At 37.3% G+C, this 16,997-nt stretch overlaps 1 protein-coding gene across 2 annotated transcripts in view; it reads left to right on the plus strand.

The window, feature by feature from the left end:
- TRIP4 (thyroid hormone receptor interactor 4) overlaps positions 1-16,997 on the plus strand; it is a 52,747-nt gene that overhangs the window by 16,471 nt on the left and 19,279 nt on the right. For both annotated transcript variants that reach the window (XM_081152376.1, XM_081152377.1), the window contains 5 exons: positions 1,379-1,594; positions 6,181-6,307; positions 10,194-10,381; positions 14,245-14,369; positions 15,911-16,002. In XM_081152376.1, coding sequence (XP_081008502.1) covers positions 1,379-1,594; positions 6,181-6,307; positions 10,194-10,381; positions 14,245-14,369; positions 15,911-16,002 — 748 coding nt within the window. The remainder of the gene's footprint in view (positions 1-1,378; positions 1,595-6,180; positions 6,308-10,193; positions 10,382-14,244; positions 14,370-15,910; positions 16,003-16,997) is intronic.

Raw genomic sequence — 16,997 nt, forward strand, 5'->3', positions numbered from 1 at the left:
GCCCACTGACTTTAAGAGACAGAATTTGCTAGTTCTGTTTTTTATTTCTCTTTTATTTTTTTCTTCTTTTGGACCATGTTTTGGTTAAAAAAATATTTAAATAGGACTTAAACACTCACTTCTCAGATGGCCACTTGAGGTTGTGAAGGTTCTTAGAGAGACAGCGAATCTCTTACTTGTAACTGAGCTGGTAGCTTATCCCTGGCATTATAAGCCTTTGTTTGGTTAGACACACTTTCTACTACCAAACTGTTTGCTGTGAATACATGAGATATCACTTTGAAAGCTATTTCTTAAGTCAGCCCATCACAAGGTTTGTAACTTAATGTTTACTCTTAATCCTTTAAATATCACTTTTAGCCCTATTCGATAAAACTTAACATAAGAAATAGAATTAGAAATGGAGTACATCTCTTGATAAATAAAAACTGGAAAAGTGTGTCTCCCTATTGATGTTGCCCTTTTGCCGATGTGTTCAAGGGCACCACTTTCATTATTTAGGTTCACATATAGGACCAATTTTCTCTTGAGCCCTCTTAAGCTTCCCACTCTCAATTTACTTTAAAACTTTTACAATTCCAGCTGAATCCTGAATAATTAAAATCAATATATGAATATGATTTGAGTGTTTCTCTATGCCTATGTATATTACAAATTTGTAATTATGCACAAATCCAGTTGATTTGTGACTTTAGAGTAGTCACTTAATTTCTGTGAGCCCTGGGTTTATTATCTGTAGAATGAGAGAGTGAATCATCAAGATTTTTTCTACTTCTCAGTTTCTTTGTTGGTATAATCTTAGAAACAGGCCTGATTATCTTGGAACTTGGCCAGTATATTAGTGAGGGACTGGAGATTTGGGGAGGGGGACTGACATAGAGTAAGTAGGGTATTCTAAGAGCAAGCCACAGGACTTCAATCCAGATTAGAGCACCAATTTCTAAGGGAAAGGGTAGCAATTGGGACTAGCAAGAATAGGCTGGTTCCCAATTATAGAGGGACTGCCATACTAAGTAAGCTGCCAAGACATAAACTCAGATGCAGCAAAACCAGGCAGAAGCCCAGTTTTCAGAAGAGGAGGACTAGAATAGTAAGAAAGCTAGAAGGACGTGGATTATAGTGCTGTCTTTTCCTACCTGAGGATGAGATTAGTTTTAGGAGCTGAGCTGAGCCTGCAATGGGGATAAGATATATGCAGAAGCTAAGAACCAGGCAGAGCTTGACTTGGTTTTGGAACATTCTGGAGCGTCCATATTTGAGATGGTAACCTTTAGGATAGCATAAGAGTGAGCTACCTTGAAACATTTTCCCAGTAATCAAGTTGCTATTTGTCCATAGGTGACCTAATTGCCATGGTGTGTTTTTTCCTTTTTCTTAGCGTTCGAAGGACCCAAGTAATTGATGATGAGTCAGATTACTTTGCCAGTGATTCTAACCAGTGGTTGTCCAAAATTGAGCGGGAAACTCTGCAGAAGCGAGAGGAGGAGCTGAGAGAATTTCGACATGCCTCTAGGCTCTCTAAGAAGATCACCATTGACTTTGCAGGCAGGAAGATCGTGGAAGATGAAAATCCACTAGCTGAGTATCATAGCAAGTAAGTGGGTAACAGCAGAAAGTGTCTGAAAAAAGGAGGTGGTTTGGCTGTAAAATATTTGCCCCATGTAATGGATCTATTATTTTTGTTGATTTTAAAAAATATGTTCATTTGGAGTAGAAACATGTAAGAGTAGCTAAGACAATTTTGAAAATGAACAGGGAGCCTGGACAGTGTGGCTCATTGGTTGAGCATCGACCTATGAACCAGGAGATCATGGTTTGATTCCCAGTCAGGGCACATGCCCAGGTTGCAGGCTCGTTCCCCAGTAGGGGGCCTGCAGGAGGCAGCTGATCAGTGACTTGAATCATTGATGTTTCTATCTCTCTCTCCGTCTCCCTTCCTCTCTCTGAAATCTAAAGATATATTTTTTAAAAGAAAAGAAACAGGGAGGGGAACTTGTACTACTAGATAATTACTGTAGTTTTATAAAAAACACACGGAACTGTTTTTAAGACAATGAAGTAGCCCAGCCGGTGTAGCTCAGTGGTTGAGCATTGACCTATAATCCAGGAGACTGAGTTTTGATTCCGGGTCAGGGCACATGCTCGGGTTGCAGGCTCGATTCCCAGTAGGGAGCATGCTGGAGGAGGCAGCCAATCAATGACTCATCATTGATGTTTCTATCTCCCCCTCTCCCTCCCTCTTTCTCTCTCTGAAATCAATAAAGAAATATTAAAAAACAAACAAACAAAAAAAATGAGGTACAGTTTGGGCACAGGAGTAGATCAATGAAACATAATAGAATCCAGAAAGAGACCTGTGTGTTTGCATTGTGTGTATGTGTGTGCATGGGTGTGTGTCTATATGTGTGTAAATTTAATAATTGATAAAGGTAATATTTCTAAACAGTAAGGAAAGGATTAAATATATGATGGGATGATTGGCTACCAGCTTACCAAAAATGACAGTAGATCTCTACCTCAAATCATTCTTTGATAGTTTGAAAAGTTAAATGTAAAAGAAATAAAAGAATCAGAAAGAAATATAGATATATAGGAGAAATAAAAGAATCAGAAAGAAATATAGATATATAGGAGAATATAGTTATAGTCTTAGTGTGATAAATCTCTAAGCAGGATACAAAACCCAGAAGTCAAAAAGACATAAGATATTTAAAATAAAGTAAAAAAAAATAAAATAGAATTTAAAAGTACCAGACTTGGGAGGAAATATTTTCAACATTTTTAACAAAGAGTATTATATCTATAATATATAAAGACCTTCTGCAAATTAAAAGAAAGAGATCACATCCTGGCAAGTGTGGCTCAGTTGGTTGGGTGTCATCCCATGCACCAGGAGGTTGCTGGTTCGATTTCCTGGTCAAGGGCACATGCCCAGGTTGCAGGCTCGATCCCCAATGGAGAATGTGCAGGAGGCAGCTGATAAATGTGATGTTCATCTCTCTTTCCCTCTCCCTTCCTCTCTCTCTAAAAATCAATAAACTATTCTTTAAAAATATATATAAGTAGGTAAAAATAATAGAAAAGAAAAAGACCAAAAAAATTTCAGTAGAAAAATGGGCAAAGGCTAAGAATAGACAATTCACAGGTGAGAAAATAAAAATGGTCATTAAATATTTGAGAAGATGCTCAACTAGTTATGAAAGAGATGCAAACTTTTAAACATATGTATCATTAAATTGGCTACAATAAAATATATATAATTTTGCATAATTTGTGAGTATAGGAAAATAGGTATGCTCTTTTACTGTGAAAGGGAGTATTAAAATAGTATAGCCTCTTTCACGTATACAGCTTAGTGACCAGACAATCATATACCCTACAGTTGGATACCTTTTTAGGAGATAAACAAACACAAGCAAGAGTAGGCTTTGAGGTGCTTACTGTCCTTTGTGTTCATGTGAGCATGAACAGTGACTACTATGAACTACACAGCAGAGGGTCTGTCTCTAATTCTGAAGTAAGTGTGTGTGTGTGTGTAAAATCACACACACAGCTGCACAGAAGGAGAAGCATAGGGAACCCCCACAAAATAAATAAGTAAATAAATAAATAATAAAAAGAAACCAATAAAATGATACAACCTCAATACCAAGAGTGAACCATAATGTACACTATGGATTTTGGGTGATAATGATGTATCAATGTACGTTGATTGTTACAAATATACCACTCTAGTGAGGGATGTTTGATAATGGGAGAAGCTCTACATGTGTGGGGACAGGGAATATAGGGGGAAATCTCTGAACCTTACATTCAGTTGTGCTGTGAACCTAAAACTGCTCTAAAAAATTGAAAAAAATTGCCATTATCGCCACTTGAGAAGAGATACTCATATTGACTCCATCACAGTACTGTTTTCTGACACACATCTCTCTCTCTCTCTCTCTCTCTCTCTCTCTCACACACAAACACACACACACACATATACATGTATGCAGTTGGATATTAGTGAACACAGTAGTGTTGAAAAGAAAGCACATAGAGATCTCGCCCTGTTTTCTGACACACATCCCTCCCTCCCTCCCTCCCTCCCTCCCTCCCTCCCTCCCTCACACACAAACACACACACACACACACATATACATATACACACGTATGCAGTTGGATATTAGTGAACACAGTAGTGTTTTTCACAAGGCCCGGTCCTTGTCTTTTCTCTTTCATACCTAGCAAACCCATCATAGAATTTTCCTAAACAAAGGTTATTCTCTCTCTCTAGGAAATTCTACCACTAGCTTCAGAATAATTATTTGTTCTCATCTATTATGTATATGATACACAAATATAAAGAAAAATAAAATTATTCCTGGGTGATGGGTTTAGGAATTTTTTATTTTCTTTCTATTAATTTGTATTTTCCAGTTTTTCCATAATAAAAATGGATTGCTTTTATAATAAAAATCATTTTATATCTAATAAAAAAAGGGTACAGCCTTTTAGAAAATGGACAGTATCTCAAAATTTAAATTGTGCATACTTTTTGACTTAACAGCTACACACCAGATATCAAATGCTAGTTTCTTCATTCTTTTCTTAGTAATTTAAAAAATATGTGCCATTCTGCCCTGCCTGGGTAGCTTGGTTGATTGGAGCGAAGTCCTGTACACTAAAAGTTTGCGGGTTCTATTCCCAGTCAGGGCACATACCTAGGTTTTGCGATCAGTCCCTGGTCATGGTGCGTACAGGAGGCAACTGATCCCTCTTTCTCTCTCACACTGATGTTCCTCTCTCTCTGAAATCAGTAAAAACATATCCTTGGGTGAGGATTTAAAAAAATTGCCATTCTGACACATGAGAAATGTCATTTCATCATAATTTTTATTTATATTTTTATGCTTTGGTTGTATGCTAGTAAGTCTGACATTCTAAAAATGTATTGATAAGCTATTTGTATTATTTATACATTATGGAGTTCTATAGACTTACCACTATACTGTGTCTTAAATCTATTTCCCTCCTTCAGATCCCATGGCCCCCACCTTATTTTAGATTCACCTTTTCCTTCAAATTCTTGTACTCTTTTTTTTTTTTTTTTTTTTTTAAGCTTCATGCTTTTGTTTTTGCTTTTCCCTTGGTTTGGAAATCCCTCCCCTAACCTTTGCCTTTCAAATATCTACCTCTCTCTTGAACCTGCTTAGCACAGCACATGGGATAATAGGATAATAACCACCAGATGGATTGTGCCTTATAGTATTAATGACATCCTCTCATGTTTTGTTCATCGTTTTTATAGGTGTCTTAAACCTGTGACTAAGATTCAAAGCTTCTCGACAGCAGGAACCATATCCTCTACACTTTTAAGTTGCCTTCCATATAAGAGAGTCCTAACAAGTAACTCTTTAATTGTAATTCAAGATCAGGTTCAGCCTTTCCTACTGGTAGAAGCTTTTCATTACATTGTACCTCAGAATCATCATCATCCACATTTGTCAAGCATCCAGCAGGGGCATGGAGTAAAGCAGCAAGTAATGTAGTGCTATAGAGTAGAATGGTTCCTGCAGGACCAATGATCTCTTACTATCCAGTAGAATTAGTTCCACAAATGAAAATTATCACATAGGTTTAGATCAAATAGTCATAGCAAACACAACTGTAGGATATATCCAATGACTAAATAGTAGGTGCTACAGGACTTCAGAGAAAGGAGGAAGCACTTTTGTGTGGGGTCAGTAGAGGGCCTCAGAACTTCTGGGCCTTGAAGCAAGGCTAGAATTCAGATCAGCCTGAAGGAGTGGAGAGGGACTCCTGAGTGGGCAGAGGAGTAATTGGATGCATTGAATTAATAGGCTGCCGTAGAATACTCTTCTGTGGGTCAGACTACTGTTCTAGGCAACTTTTCTAATCCTGGCATTTTTAATAATCTGGTTAAGCAGATGAATGATTGTAGTGAGCCCTGCCTATTTTCTTAGCATTCTGCAACTTTTACTGACTCATGTTCCTTAGGGTTCTTGGAGTGAAGAGAAGGAAGTTTGGGTAGGGGTGGAGCAGGGGAAGAGGCCATCCATGAACCCCTCTTTGAATTTGAAATTTTATTACTGTAGAAGGGTTTTTTGTTGGTGGTAATGATGTTCTGAGCATAGAACATTACCATTTATTGCATCCTTTGATTTGTTATCACAGACTAGATGAAACAATACAGGCCATTGCCAGTGGAACCTTGAACCAACCACTGACCAAATTGGATAGATCTTCTGAAGAGCCTTTGGGAATTCTGGTGAATCCCAACCTCTGCCAGTCCCCTCCCCAGGTTAGTGGACCTTTGTTCTAACTGATAATGAGAGAAGTTTGGGCCCAGACATTTCTCCTTTCGAGTGTGCCTCTTTAGTAAGCTTTAAATACCAATCTGCTTTCTTAGCACACCCGCCAACCTTATTCTCCGGCTCAGTTTATTCCAGTCTTTTTGCAGCACTTCTGACAAGTTGACCTGTATTATCTTCTGAGTATTTCCAAAGAGAGGGTTTTGTTAATTACTATGAAGATTTGGATAATAATTCCATGGTCCTTTTCTTAATGTTTTTTTCTATATATTTTATAGAATATGGGTAGTCTCATAGAGTGATGTTTTAAATTAATACATTAATTCACATATTCATTGTTGTCATTTCTGTCAATTGCATTGAGCATCTGCTGTGTATAAGCACAGTAGAAAGTGATCAACCAGACATTACTTCTATTTTCAAAGAACTCATAAATGAATAGAGAAAAAGATTACATAAACAGCTTTAAGACTAATGGAGATATAAATAAAGTAGAGTGGAAATTCAGAGGATGGAATTCCAGTTGAGGGAAAAAAATAGGTTTCTATAGGGAAGCTGCCATTCATTAAAAGTAAATATCCAAGAAAATAGATGTTTGGGGATGATGGGGAAAAAAAATTCCAGGCAGAATGAACTATGGGAATAAGGCATGGGTACACAAAAGCTTGGGAGATATATACATGGAATACTAAATTTAAGCAACCTAGATAGTACTCATAAAAAAGATTACCATGGGAAATAGAGTAGGGTTGGGTAGGTAGAACCTGGGCTTAAATGTTTAGCTAGGAAGTTTTCATACTTTTATTTTGTAAATTAATGTGAGCCATAGAAGATTCTTCTTTTTTTTTTTTTCATCCTCACCCGAGGAATTTTTTTCATTGCTTTTCAGAGAGAGTGGAAGGGAGAGAGAGAGAAACATTGATGTAAGAGAGACACATCGATTGGTTGCCTCCCACTCACAGCCCGACGGGCCAGGGATCGAACCTGCAACCAAGGTACATGCCCTTGGTCGGAATTGAACTCAGAACCCTTCAGTCCATAGGTTGTTGCTCTAACCACTGAGCCAAACTCATTATGGCCCATAGAAGTTTCTCAAACAGAGAGGTGCAGTCAGAGCAGTGCTTTAGACAGCTTAACTGGAAATATTTGTTCATTTGCACTGTGTACATGTCAGGTTTTTTGCTAGGTGCTGGGAAATTAAAAGATAAAGGTGCAGCTCCTGTCCTTAAGGACTTCAAATTTAGTGGGAAGATGTGTTTGAATACAAATAATTACAATTCACTAATGTAATTGCTATGATAGACACATATCATAGGTACAGCAGGACTTCAGGAGAGAGTTCATAAGCCCACTCAAGTCACACAAAAAATAGTGTTTGAGAGGATACTTAAGGGATAGATAGGAATTTCCAAGCGACAAATCTGGGAAGGGAATTCTAGGTAGAAGGTACAACATGTACAAAGGCTCAGCAGTTTGAGAGCATTGGTAGGTTTGGAGAATTAAGGATCGTTAGAAGTTAAAATGGACTAGCAGGTATATTAGGTTACTTGGACTAGCAGGTATATTAGGCAGCCATGACAAAGTAGCACAACTTGTTGGCTTAAGACAACAGAAATGTATTCTCTCAGTTTTCAACACTGAAATCAAGGTGTTAGCAGGGCTGCACTCCCTCTGAAGGCTCTACTGGAGAAGCTCTCTTGCCTCTTTCAGCTTCTGGTGCCCACAAGGCAGCCCTTGGTTTGCAGCTATGTTGCTTAATCTCTGTGTCTGTCTTCACATGGCCTTCTTTGCTGTGTGTCTTTTTACTTTTATTTTTAGAGGACGTCTATTAAAGCTGAGAACAGTGAAACAAGAAAAGGCTGGGGAAATGAGCCAAGGCTGGTCTGCTTTGGCTCACTAAGAAGTCAGAGAAAAGGGGGGGCTTTGGGGACAGGCTCGGAGTTAGCCAGGAGGAATTGCCACTGCCCATTGCTGCCCTGGTGGGGGTCCCTTAGAGTTTAGGAGATGCAAGCCTGTGGGGGGAAGAAGGAGAGGAGAAAGGCAAGGACGTCCTCCAGGGAGGGGGAGCTTGCCTCCTGTGTGTCTTTGTCTCTGTGTGTTCTCTCCTTTTATAAGGACACCAGTCATTAGATTTGGGGTCCACCCTAATCCAGTATTACCTTATTTTAACTTAATTATATCTGCAGAGACTCTGTTTCCAAGTAAGGTTCTGGGTGGACATAAAATTTTGGAGGATACTACTTAACCCAGTACAGTAGGCAACATCATATCATGAAAGCCTTTATGTCTCATGCTAAGGAGTTTTGTTTTTTCCTGAAACAGGCAAAGAAGGGGCCTTGAAGGATTTTAGCAGAAGATTAACTTGATTTCCATGCCCATATAGAGAATGGATCGGAGGGAGGAGTAAGACTAGAAGCAGGGAAATTGCAGTAGCACAGTGGGGAGAGTCTGAGGGCCTAAATTAGTATTGTTGCACTAGTAGGACAGTAGTTATTTAAACGCTAAAAATGTAGATGAAGAGACCAGTTAGCAGGCTCTACAATAGTATTATTGAAAGGTAATGGGAGATTAATTTAGCAAAGGGCTGTGAGAATAGAGAAACAAATGATCAAACAAGAACTGTAGTACAGATAGAACAGAGAATTTGGGCCTTAGAATTGTTCAAATACCAACATTTTTATGAAATCACTTATTTCCCCTGTAATGGACCAGTTCTTCCTTTGTGTTCCTACTTAAGAGTTTATATCCCTGTGTAGTATTTACTCAGTTCTGCCTTATATTTTGGATAGTTATTTATGTGTCAGTCTTCTGTTAGGATTGTAAGTTCCTTGAACACAAGAACCATATCTTTTTGTATTTTATGTGTTGCTACAGTATGCCTTTTCATATAGTTAAGTACTTGAATGTTTCTGTGTGTTTTTTTAATATACAACACAGTTGATTAGACTCATAAAATTTTATTGCAGGAAGATTGTCAGAGATTTATTTAGTCCAACCCCATCTTCTTACAGTTGAGAAACCGAAACCTTTAGGGGTTAAACAATTAGAGTTTCTAGACTACCACTCTACCATTTTTACCCTCTATAAATTACTAAATAAAAAGTGAAAAAATTAAGACAACTAACCCCAACCTCACTATCCTAATAAAGCCTCTTTTTTCCCCCCCTTAAATTTCGGAGCACTCAGTCTTCTTGCTCTGGATGGAAGAAATATTAACCTTTGTCATTCTCTGACTGAACTACTGCCAGGACTCTTCAGTCTCCTGTAATTACCTGTACCCTGTAATTTTCTATTCTCTTTACATGATGGGAGCCTTGTTTCTGTAGTACTCCATCTTCTCTTTTAGGGGCAAGTTGTTTAATGCAGAGTAAGAGAATACTTCATGCATCCAGTAGTTGGAACTGCTGCCCCTGACAACATCTGTTTGGCTTTTTCATGGTATCAGCACGTGATCCTGCCCCTAAGCTCATGAAGAATGTACAGACCAGAATGTTGAACCTTCATTTGGCTGATAGATTTATGTTGTGAAATTGTCCAGAATCCAATATGGATTATTAATAAGCATAAAATGAAAATAATTACAGACCAATTATTTGGTCTGATAATTGTGCTGTTGATGGAATTAGGAAGCTTTGTATGGAGATTTCAACATTCTAACTATCCTTTAAGATGGGACCTTGTTATCATACTTGGGGATACTACTGAATTTATACCTTTTCCAGCTTTTTTGGCCCTGTTTGAGGCAAAGATAGGATAACATTTCCTAAGAACATGTTCCCACTATGATTTCTTCATTATTAGCATTCATCTCATTTTTCATACATACTCCAGGTTCTTCCCTTTTCAGAACTGTGTGTTGGTTTTTTCCCTGTGTAGTGGATAGACCAGACAGGTGTAGCCTCACAGAAGAAGGCTTCCCAGTCAGCAGGATCAGAACTAGAGTTCAACTCATATCGGCACCAGTTGCGAATCCAGGATGAAGAATTTCAAGAAGGCTTTGATGGTGGCTGGTGCCTTTCTCTGCATCAGCCCTGGGCTTCTCTGCTTGTCAGAGGGATTAAAAGGTAAGAACAGAAATGAATCTTGGCAGTGAGAGATTTTACAGTGACATAAAGTTGATTTAGAATTATGGATTGGAATTTATTTTCTCTAGTGATGATTTATAAAACTCTTGAGTACATAAAACTTTAAGCAATATATTCATGTTACTGACTTGGTAATTGGGATTTTTTGTTTTGTTTTTTTTACTGAATAGTTTTAAAAAACTGAGGTTAAAATGGCTAAAGATTTTAGTTATAACAAAGAATAGAATACCAGTTTTTTCATCTTTGCAGGAAGTCTATTGATTAAACTTATCTTGACATTGCCTTTGTAATATAATATTCAACAACTTTAATGGTTTGATCCTATTTGAAATTCAAAGTTTTTAATGCTTATTAATTTTTTAGGAGACTAGCCTAACTGGTTTTGTTTTTCTTTCTCTCTTTCTCTCTTTCTCTCTTTCTCTCTTTCTCTCTTTCTCTCTTTCTCTCTTTCTCTCTTTCTCTCTTTCTCTCTTTCTCTCTTTCTCTCTTTCTTTCTTTCTTTCTTTCTTTCTTTCTTTCTTTCTTTCTTTCTTTCTTTCTTTCTTTCTTTCTTTCTCTCTCTCTCTCTCTCTCTCTCTCTCTCTTTCTCTCTTTCTCTCTCTCTCTCTCTCTCTCTCTCTCTCTCCTCTTTTCTTTTCCCCTCCCTCCCTCCCTCCCTCCCTCCCTCCCTCCCTTCCTTCCTTCCTTCCTTCTTCTTTTTTTTTTCCTTCCTTTCAAGTAACCAGATTGAGAAACTATTTTACCACAAATTCCCGTTCTACAAAAAGTGGGGGAAGTAGTGAGGGATATAGTAGAGGTATAATAGAATTGAGTTGTACCTATTAATGGTGGTAGTAATAGCTTATAATCCCATGATTTCATATGTTTCCCTTCAATTCAATTTTTAAAAATAGTTGGGTGGTGGGTTTTTGTTTGTTTGTTTTGCTTTTGTAACTGTAAATAGAAAATTGGAAAATACAGAAAAGTAGCTAGAAAAAGAAAGATCATCTATAATCCCATTACCTAGAAACAATTACTGTTAGCATTTTGGAGTGTTTATATTCTTTTTCCTATGCAAATTGTTATATAGTAAGGTCATAATATATATTTGTTTGTGTTTTTCTTCTTCCGTTTATCATTACAACATTTGTTTTTCCTTTTTTTATCCAGTTTTATTAAGATAAAATTGACATACACCCTGGCCCACCACCATGGCTCAGTTGTTTGAGCATTGTCCTATGTACCAAGAGGTCCCTGGTTCAATTCCCAGTCAAGGCACATGCCCAGGTTGTGGGCTACATCCCCAGTAGGGGGCGTGCAGGAGGCAACCAATGGATGTTTCTTTCTCTCATTGATGTTTCCCTCTCTATGTCCCTTCCTGTCTTTCTAAAAAAACACACACAAAAACCCAATAGCCTGGCTGGTGTGGCTCACTGGTTGAGCGTCAACCCATGAACCAGGAGATCCTGCTTTGATTCCCTGTCAGAGCACATGCTTGGGTTTTGGGCTTGTTCCCCGGTGAGGGCCATGATGGAGGCAGCTGATTGATGATTCTCTCTCATCATTGATGTTTCTATCTCTGTCTCCCTCTCACTTCTCTCTGAAATCAATTCAAATATATTTTTTAAAAAAGAAAACCAATAAAAAAATTTTTTTTAAAAACGATAAAATTGACATATAACATTGTATTTGTTTAAGGTATACAACATAATGATTTGATATATGTGTATATATTGTAAAATGATTGTCACAATGAGTATAGTTAACATCATCACCACACAGTTACACATTTTTTTGTTTTTTGTGATGACAGCTTTTAAGATCTACTCTCTTAGCAGCTTTTAAATATATATAATATTGTTAACTATAGTCACTGTGTTGTACATTATATCCCCAGGACTTATTTATAATTGGAAGTTTGTTACTTTTAACTACTTCCCCCATTTCTTTCTGACAACCGCCGATCTGTTTTCTGATCTATGAGTTTGTTTGTTTTTCACATTCTACATATAAGTGAGATCATACAGTATTTTTCTTTGTCTGGTTTATTTTACTTACCAAATGCCCTCAAAGTCTATCCATGTTGTTGCAAATGGCAGGATCTTCTTCATTTTTATGGTTGTGAATAATATTTCATTATATATATATCACATTTTTTAATCCATTAATTTTTCAGTGGACTCTTAGGTTGTTTCTATGTTTTGGCTATTGTGAATAATTCTGCAGCCAATATGGGAATGCCGATATCTCCTTCCTTCTTATTTTATCAGTTAGAATTTTATATGCCTGGCAGTGTCCTAACTCATAACAGTAGTAATATCTTATACTTAAATAGAATTTTACCATTTTCAAAGCAGTAGCTCTATGAAATAGATCAAGTCAGTATTATTGTAATCTTGGACAAATGAGGACACAGAGGCAGGCAAAGGTAAACTCTACAGCTACTGGCAGAGATGGAACTAGAGTTTAGGTTTCAAAGTGCTTTTTCCACTCTCACTGTGTAAGCTTGAGTCATTTTTCTATTTTCCTGAAATAAAATTTATTATTGGCATTTAGAACAATCATTTGTGCTTAGGTGTTTTCATGATTAGTTGTTATTTCCCTCCTTCATTAGGATGCATTATCATTTTTCTCCCTTCTTGAAGGTCTCCTAATTGTTTCATAGCCCATGTGTATAGTGCTGTTAAGCAAGTGCATGCAACTCTGCTTCTGCTCCAGGGCAACTAGGCCTTCAGATGTCTGTTCTCTCATTCAGTTCTCTGCAATTTAGGTGTCTTCCCTTTTTAAAGTAGAAAACTAAACAGCTTGTTCTCTGCCAGGGAATCAGAATGTGTACATTTCTCTCATCCTATTTTGGATCTGTCTTACTCAGATTTTCTCACTAAAAAGAACAGGATGAGCAGCTTCCAACCCACAATCACTAATCCCACAGAAATAAAGTGGGTGGTTCTGCCACACTTGTGAGATAATTTCCCCAGTAACCCTTCAGGTTATTTGGTGTAGAGGGAAGGAATATATTGATTCATTTCTCATTTACTGAATACTTACTATGTGCCTACCAGTCTTCCAATTCATCTACATTGGAAAACTAAGGATATGAGAAATTGCCTATTTCCCATTATAAGAATAGTATCATAGGGATATGTCATCTAGGTACTTTATTGTTTGGTGTGAACTAAAAGAGAAACATCTTTTTGTAATCCTTGGAGTAATTAAATTCTCTGAAATGCATTCTGTTATTCCATTTAAAGATTCTTTCAAACTAGTGAACAGGTTGTTTAATTATCTACAAAGAACATAACCCTTTATAAAATACTAGGAAAATATGAATGAATGTGATTGCAGTTTAAAGAGTAAAGATGATAGACATTTTTATTTACTTAAATTCTATTAAATAATAATTATAAAAGTAACTATTCTTGAGGAGTTATATGTGGGTGAGAATTTTTCTGTCAGGTTAGAGAACAATAAACAAATCTTTCAGGAAAAGGTTAGCCTTTGACTCAAAGAAGCGCAAAGATTTCCATTTTTGCGGGACAGCTTGGATTCCTTGAAAATAGAAGATTTGGATTATAGAAGGCCCAGGGCTTATGAAAGCCCCCATTCTGAGTTATAGAGATCAGATTTTAAAAAAATAGAAGCTGAGATGAATTGTCTTGTTCTTATAATAGGAAAGACTAGAGAACACGGTTCATACTCAAGTAAAGGGTATGGCGGGAGAATTGTTTTTCACAAAAAATACTCCTCTTGCTGAGGTATCATCTTCAGATCTCTTTGCTCAACTGGATAGTTTGCTGTATATTATGAGATCCTCCAGGACACTAGAATTTAGATTCTTCCTGCTAAATTTATACTTGTTTAAGGGTGGAAGGCAGAAGTTGGTACACCCCTCACAGAGGACGACTTTGGATAGCAGCCACAGCCAAAAGACCCTCACCTCAAGAAGTCTCAGAACTCCAGACTACATACCGTTTTCTTCGTGGGAAAGGTAACCATCATATATTCTCCTATTAGTCTTACTTTGTTGAGAGAAGTCATTGATATTCACATTTTTTAATTTCCTTCTTGTGACTTTATTTTTTTTGGGGGGGCTAAAAGTATGAAAGTGACTTTAAACTTTATGTGTGTGTTTGCTTGTTTAGTGGCAAATCATAGACAGCCATTGAAAGCATTAATTTACCAAATAGTGCAAATAAAAATATCAGTTCCCAATACCAGAAATCAACCAACTAGTCTTAGTATTTTTGTGGGTTTTTTGAACCTCACCCAAGGATATGTTTTCATTGATTCCAGAGAGAGAGGAAGAGAGAGGGAGAGAGAGAAACATTGATGTGTGAGAGAGATACATCGATCCACTGCTTCCTATATACCCCCCAAGAGGGGATCAAACCCACAACCTGGGTATGTGCCCTGAGCAGGAATCAAACCCATGACCTTTCTGTGTACGCGTTGATACTCCAACTGAACCACACCAGCCAGGACAGTCTTAGTTTTATCTGAAGAATTTTTCTCCAACTTTTTTTTTTTTTACAGTGAGAGTAAAATGACTACTATAAACTCTAGGATCTTTAGATTGGGAAGAACAACCGCAAATAAGAATTTTTATCGGGAGTGACCCATGTAGGCATTTGCTATTGGATTTGCACAAATCAGAGTTGGTAGACTTAAGCAGTATATTTTGGGAATCACCCCCAGCACACTAAATTTGGATCCTAAAATACACTCTGACCCTTGGGTGTCTTGTTTTCCTTCCTTTTATCCAGATCATACAGTTCTTTTTAAGATAGAATGAGAGGATAATTACAGAAACACCTATAAAAGACTTTTTGTTTTTAAAGATTTTTTATTGAATTTTAGAGAGAGAGAAAGGGAGAGAAAGAAATATCGATGTGAGAGAGCAACATTAATCAGCTGCCTCCTGCACGCCCCCTAGCAGGGATCAAGCCCACAACCTGGGCATTTGCCCTGGCCAGGAATCGAACCAGCGACCTTTTTAGTGCATAGATGACACCCAACCAGCTGAGCCACACCAGCCAGGGCAACACCTATAAAAGTTTTTAAGAAACCAAGCTTTAGGAATCAAAAATACATGTTTCCATAAAAATGTATTTCTGTTTTGACTGATAATTTAAATTTGTGTGTTCTGACATTCTTAATGTTTTGTTTTGTTTTTAATTTTTATGGGTTTTCTCTTGACACTTATAGCTTCCTTCTAAAACCTATCATCACCAAACTCCAGTCTGATACAGTTGAGTGTAGTGGAATTGATTTGTTTGAAGTGAAGTTGTGGGGTCCTTGAACTTCAGTGGTGTGTAATTTTCATATAACTTAGGATATGGATAGTGGACTAAGCCAGCCATCAAATTTTTTGCTAAAATATCAACAGTTGAGCCAAATGCAGACCTCATTGTTTTCCTTATGTCTACATATAGATAACAGAGAAAGTGGTTTGTTCAGAATTGAAAACAGATTTGTGAGTTCCAGGGTCACAAAGAAGAAAATTTAATCAATCTGTTATTCTTGATTCAGATGTGGAATTTCCCAATGACTATCCATCAGGTTGTCTTCTGGGCTGTGTGGACCTAATTGACTGCTTGTCCCAGAATCAATTTAAGGATCAGGTGAGTAAGAATTCTTCTCTTGGACAGACGCTTGGTTCACCACCATAGCTGACCTATATAGGTCCTTCAACACAGAATATCCTGAAGATAATAAGGTGCTAGCAACTGAATTTGGACATGTGAAGAGAAACATTTAATTAGGAAATATTGGGAGGAGAAAACGCCAGGGTAGAAACAGAAAAAATGTAGTGCTGCTTTGGTTTCTGGTATATGGAGGACAGATACATATACATTTCTGTATAAAAAACTTTTGCCACAATCCAGCTATCATGTATAGGGTCCACATCCCTTAGTAAAAGTTTGCTGCTTTTGGTGAAGAAAGCCTCCATTATCCCGTGAATTATTTCAGTTAAGTGGTGGGAATAGTAGAATTTGTTATTACTTATTCTGGAACATTTGGTCTGGGCCAGAGAATTCATGATAAGCAAATGTTTGACCTCTGATTGCCTGGATTGTGCCAAGTTTGGGGGGTGTGTGTGTGTGTTTATGTGTGTATTTTTTTTTTTTTTTCATCATTCAAGATTGAACTGGCATAACTAAGGGACATTTTTGAACAGCAGAGGGAGCTGAAGGACTTTAGCTTAATTGGAAAACTTGAAATTTAGAGCCCTATGTTTAGACTCAGACTAGAGAAATCCAAAATGGGAAGGTCCGTCCTTGAAGCATGAAGAGTTTTACCTAACAGTACAGTTTTCCTATTCTTTGAATAGTCACTTTAAGCAGTAGGGCTTCCACCATTGTGCTTAAGAAAATGTTCTTCAGCTTAGTTTTTCTCAGTAAATTCTTTGCTTTCCAGACTTATTTCCCTTTCACTAGTGTTATTACTGCCTGAATTTTTAAAAAAACATTATTTCTATCTCACCTTCTGTATCCTTTCCTCACAGATTTGAGCTAGTAATTATTATCTCTAGTTTTCTGTCTTTCACCTCCTCTGCCTTTCTCTGATTACTCTATGCATATGAGTACAATGCATGTAATTTGGCATGAATTTTTAC

This window comes from Miniopterus schreibersii, assembly GCF_964146895.1.
Source record: "Miniopterus schreibersii genome assembly, chromosome: 1".
NCBI classification, from domain to species: Eukaryota; Metazoa; Chordata; class Mammalia; order Chiroptera; family Miniopteridae; genus Miniopterus; species Miniopterus schreibersii.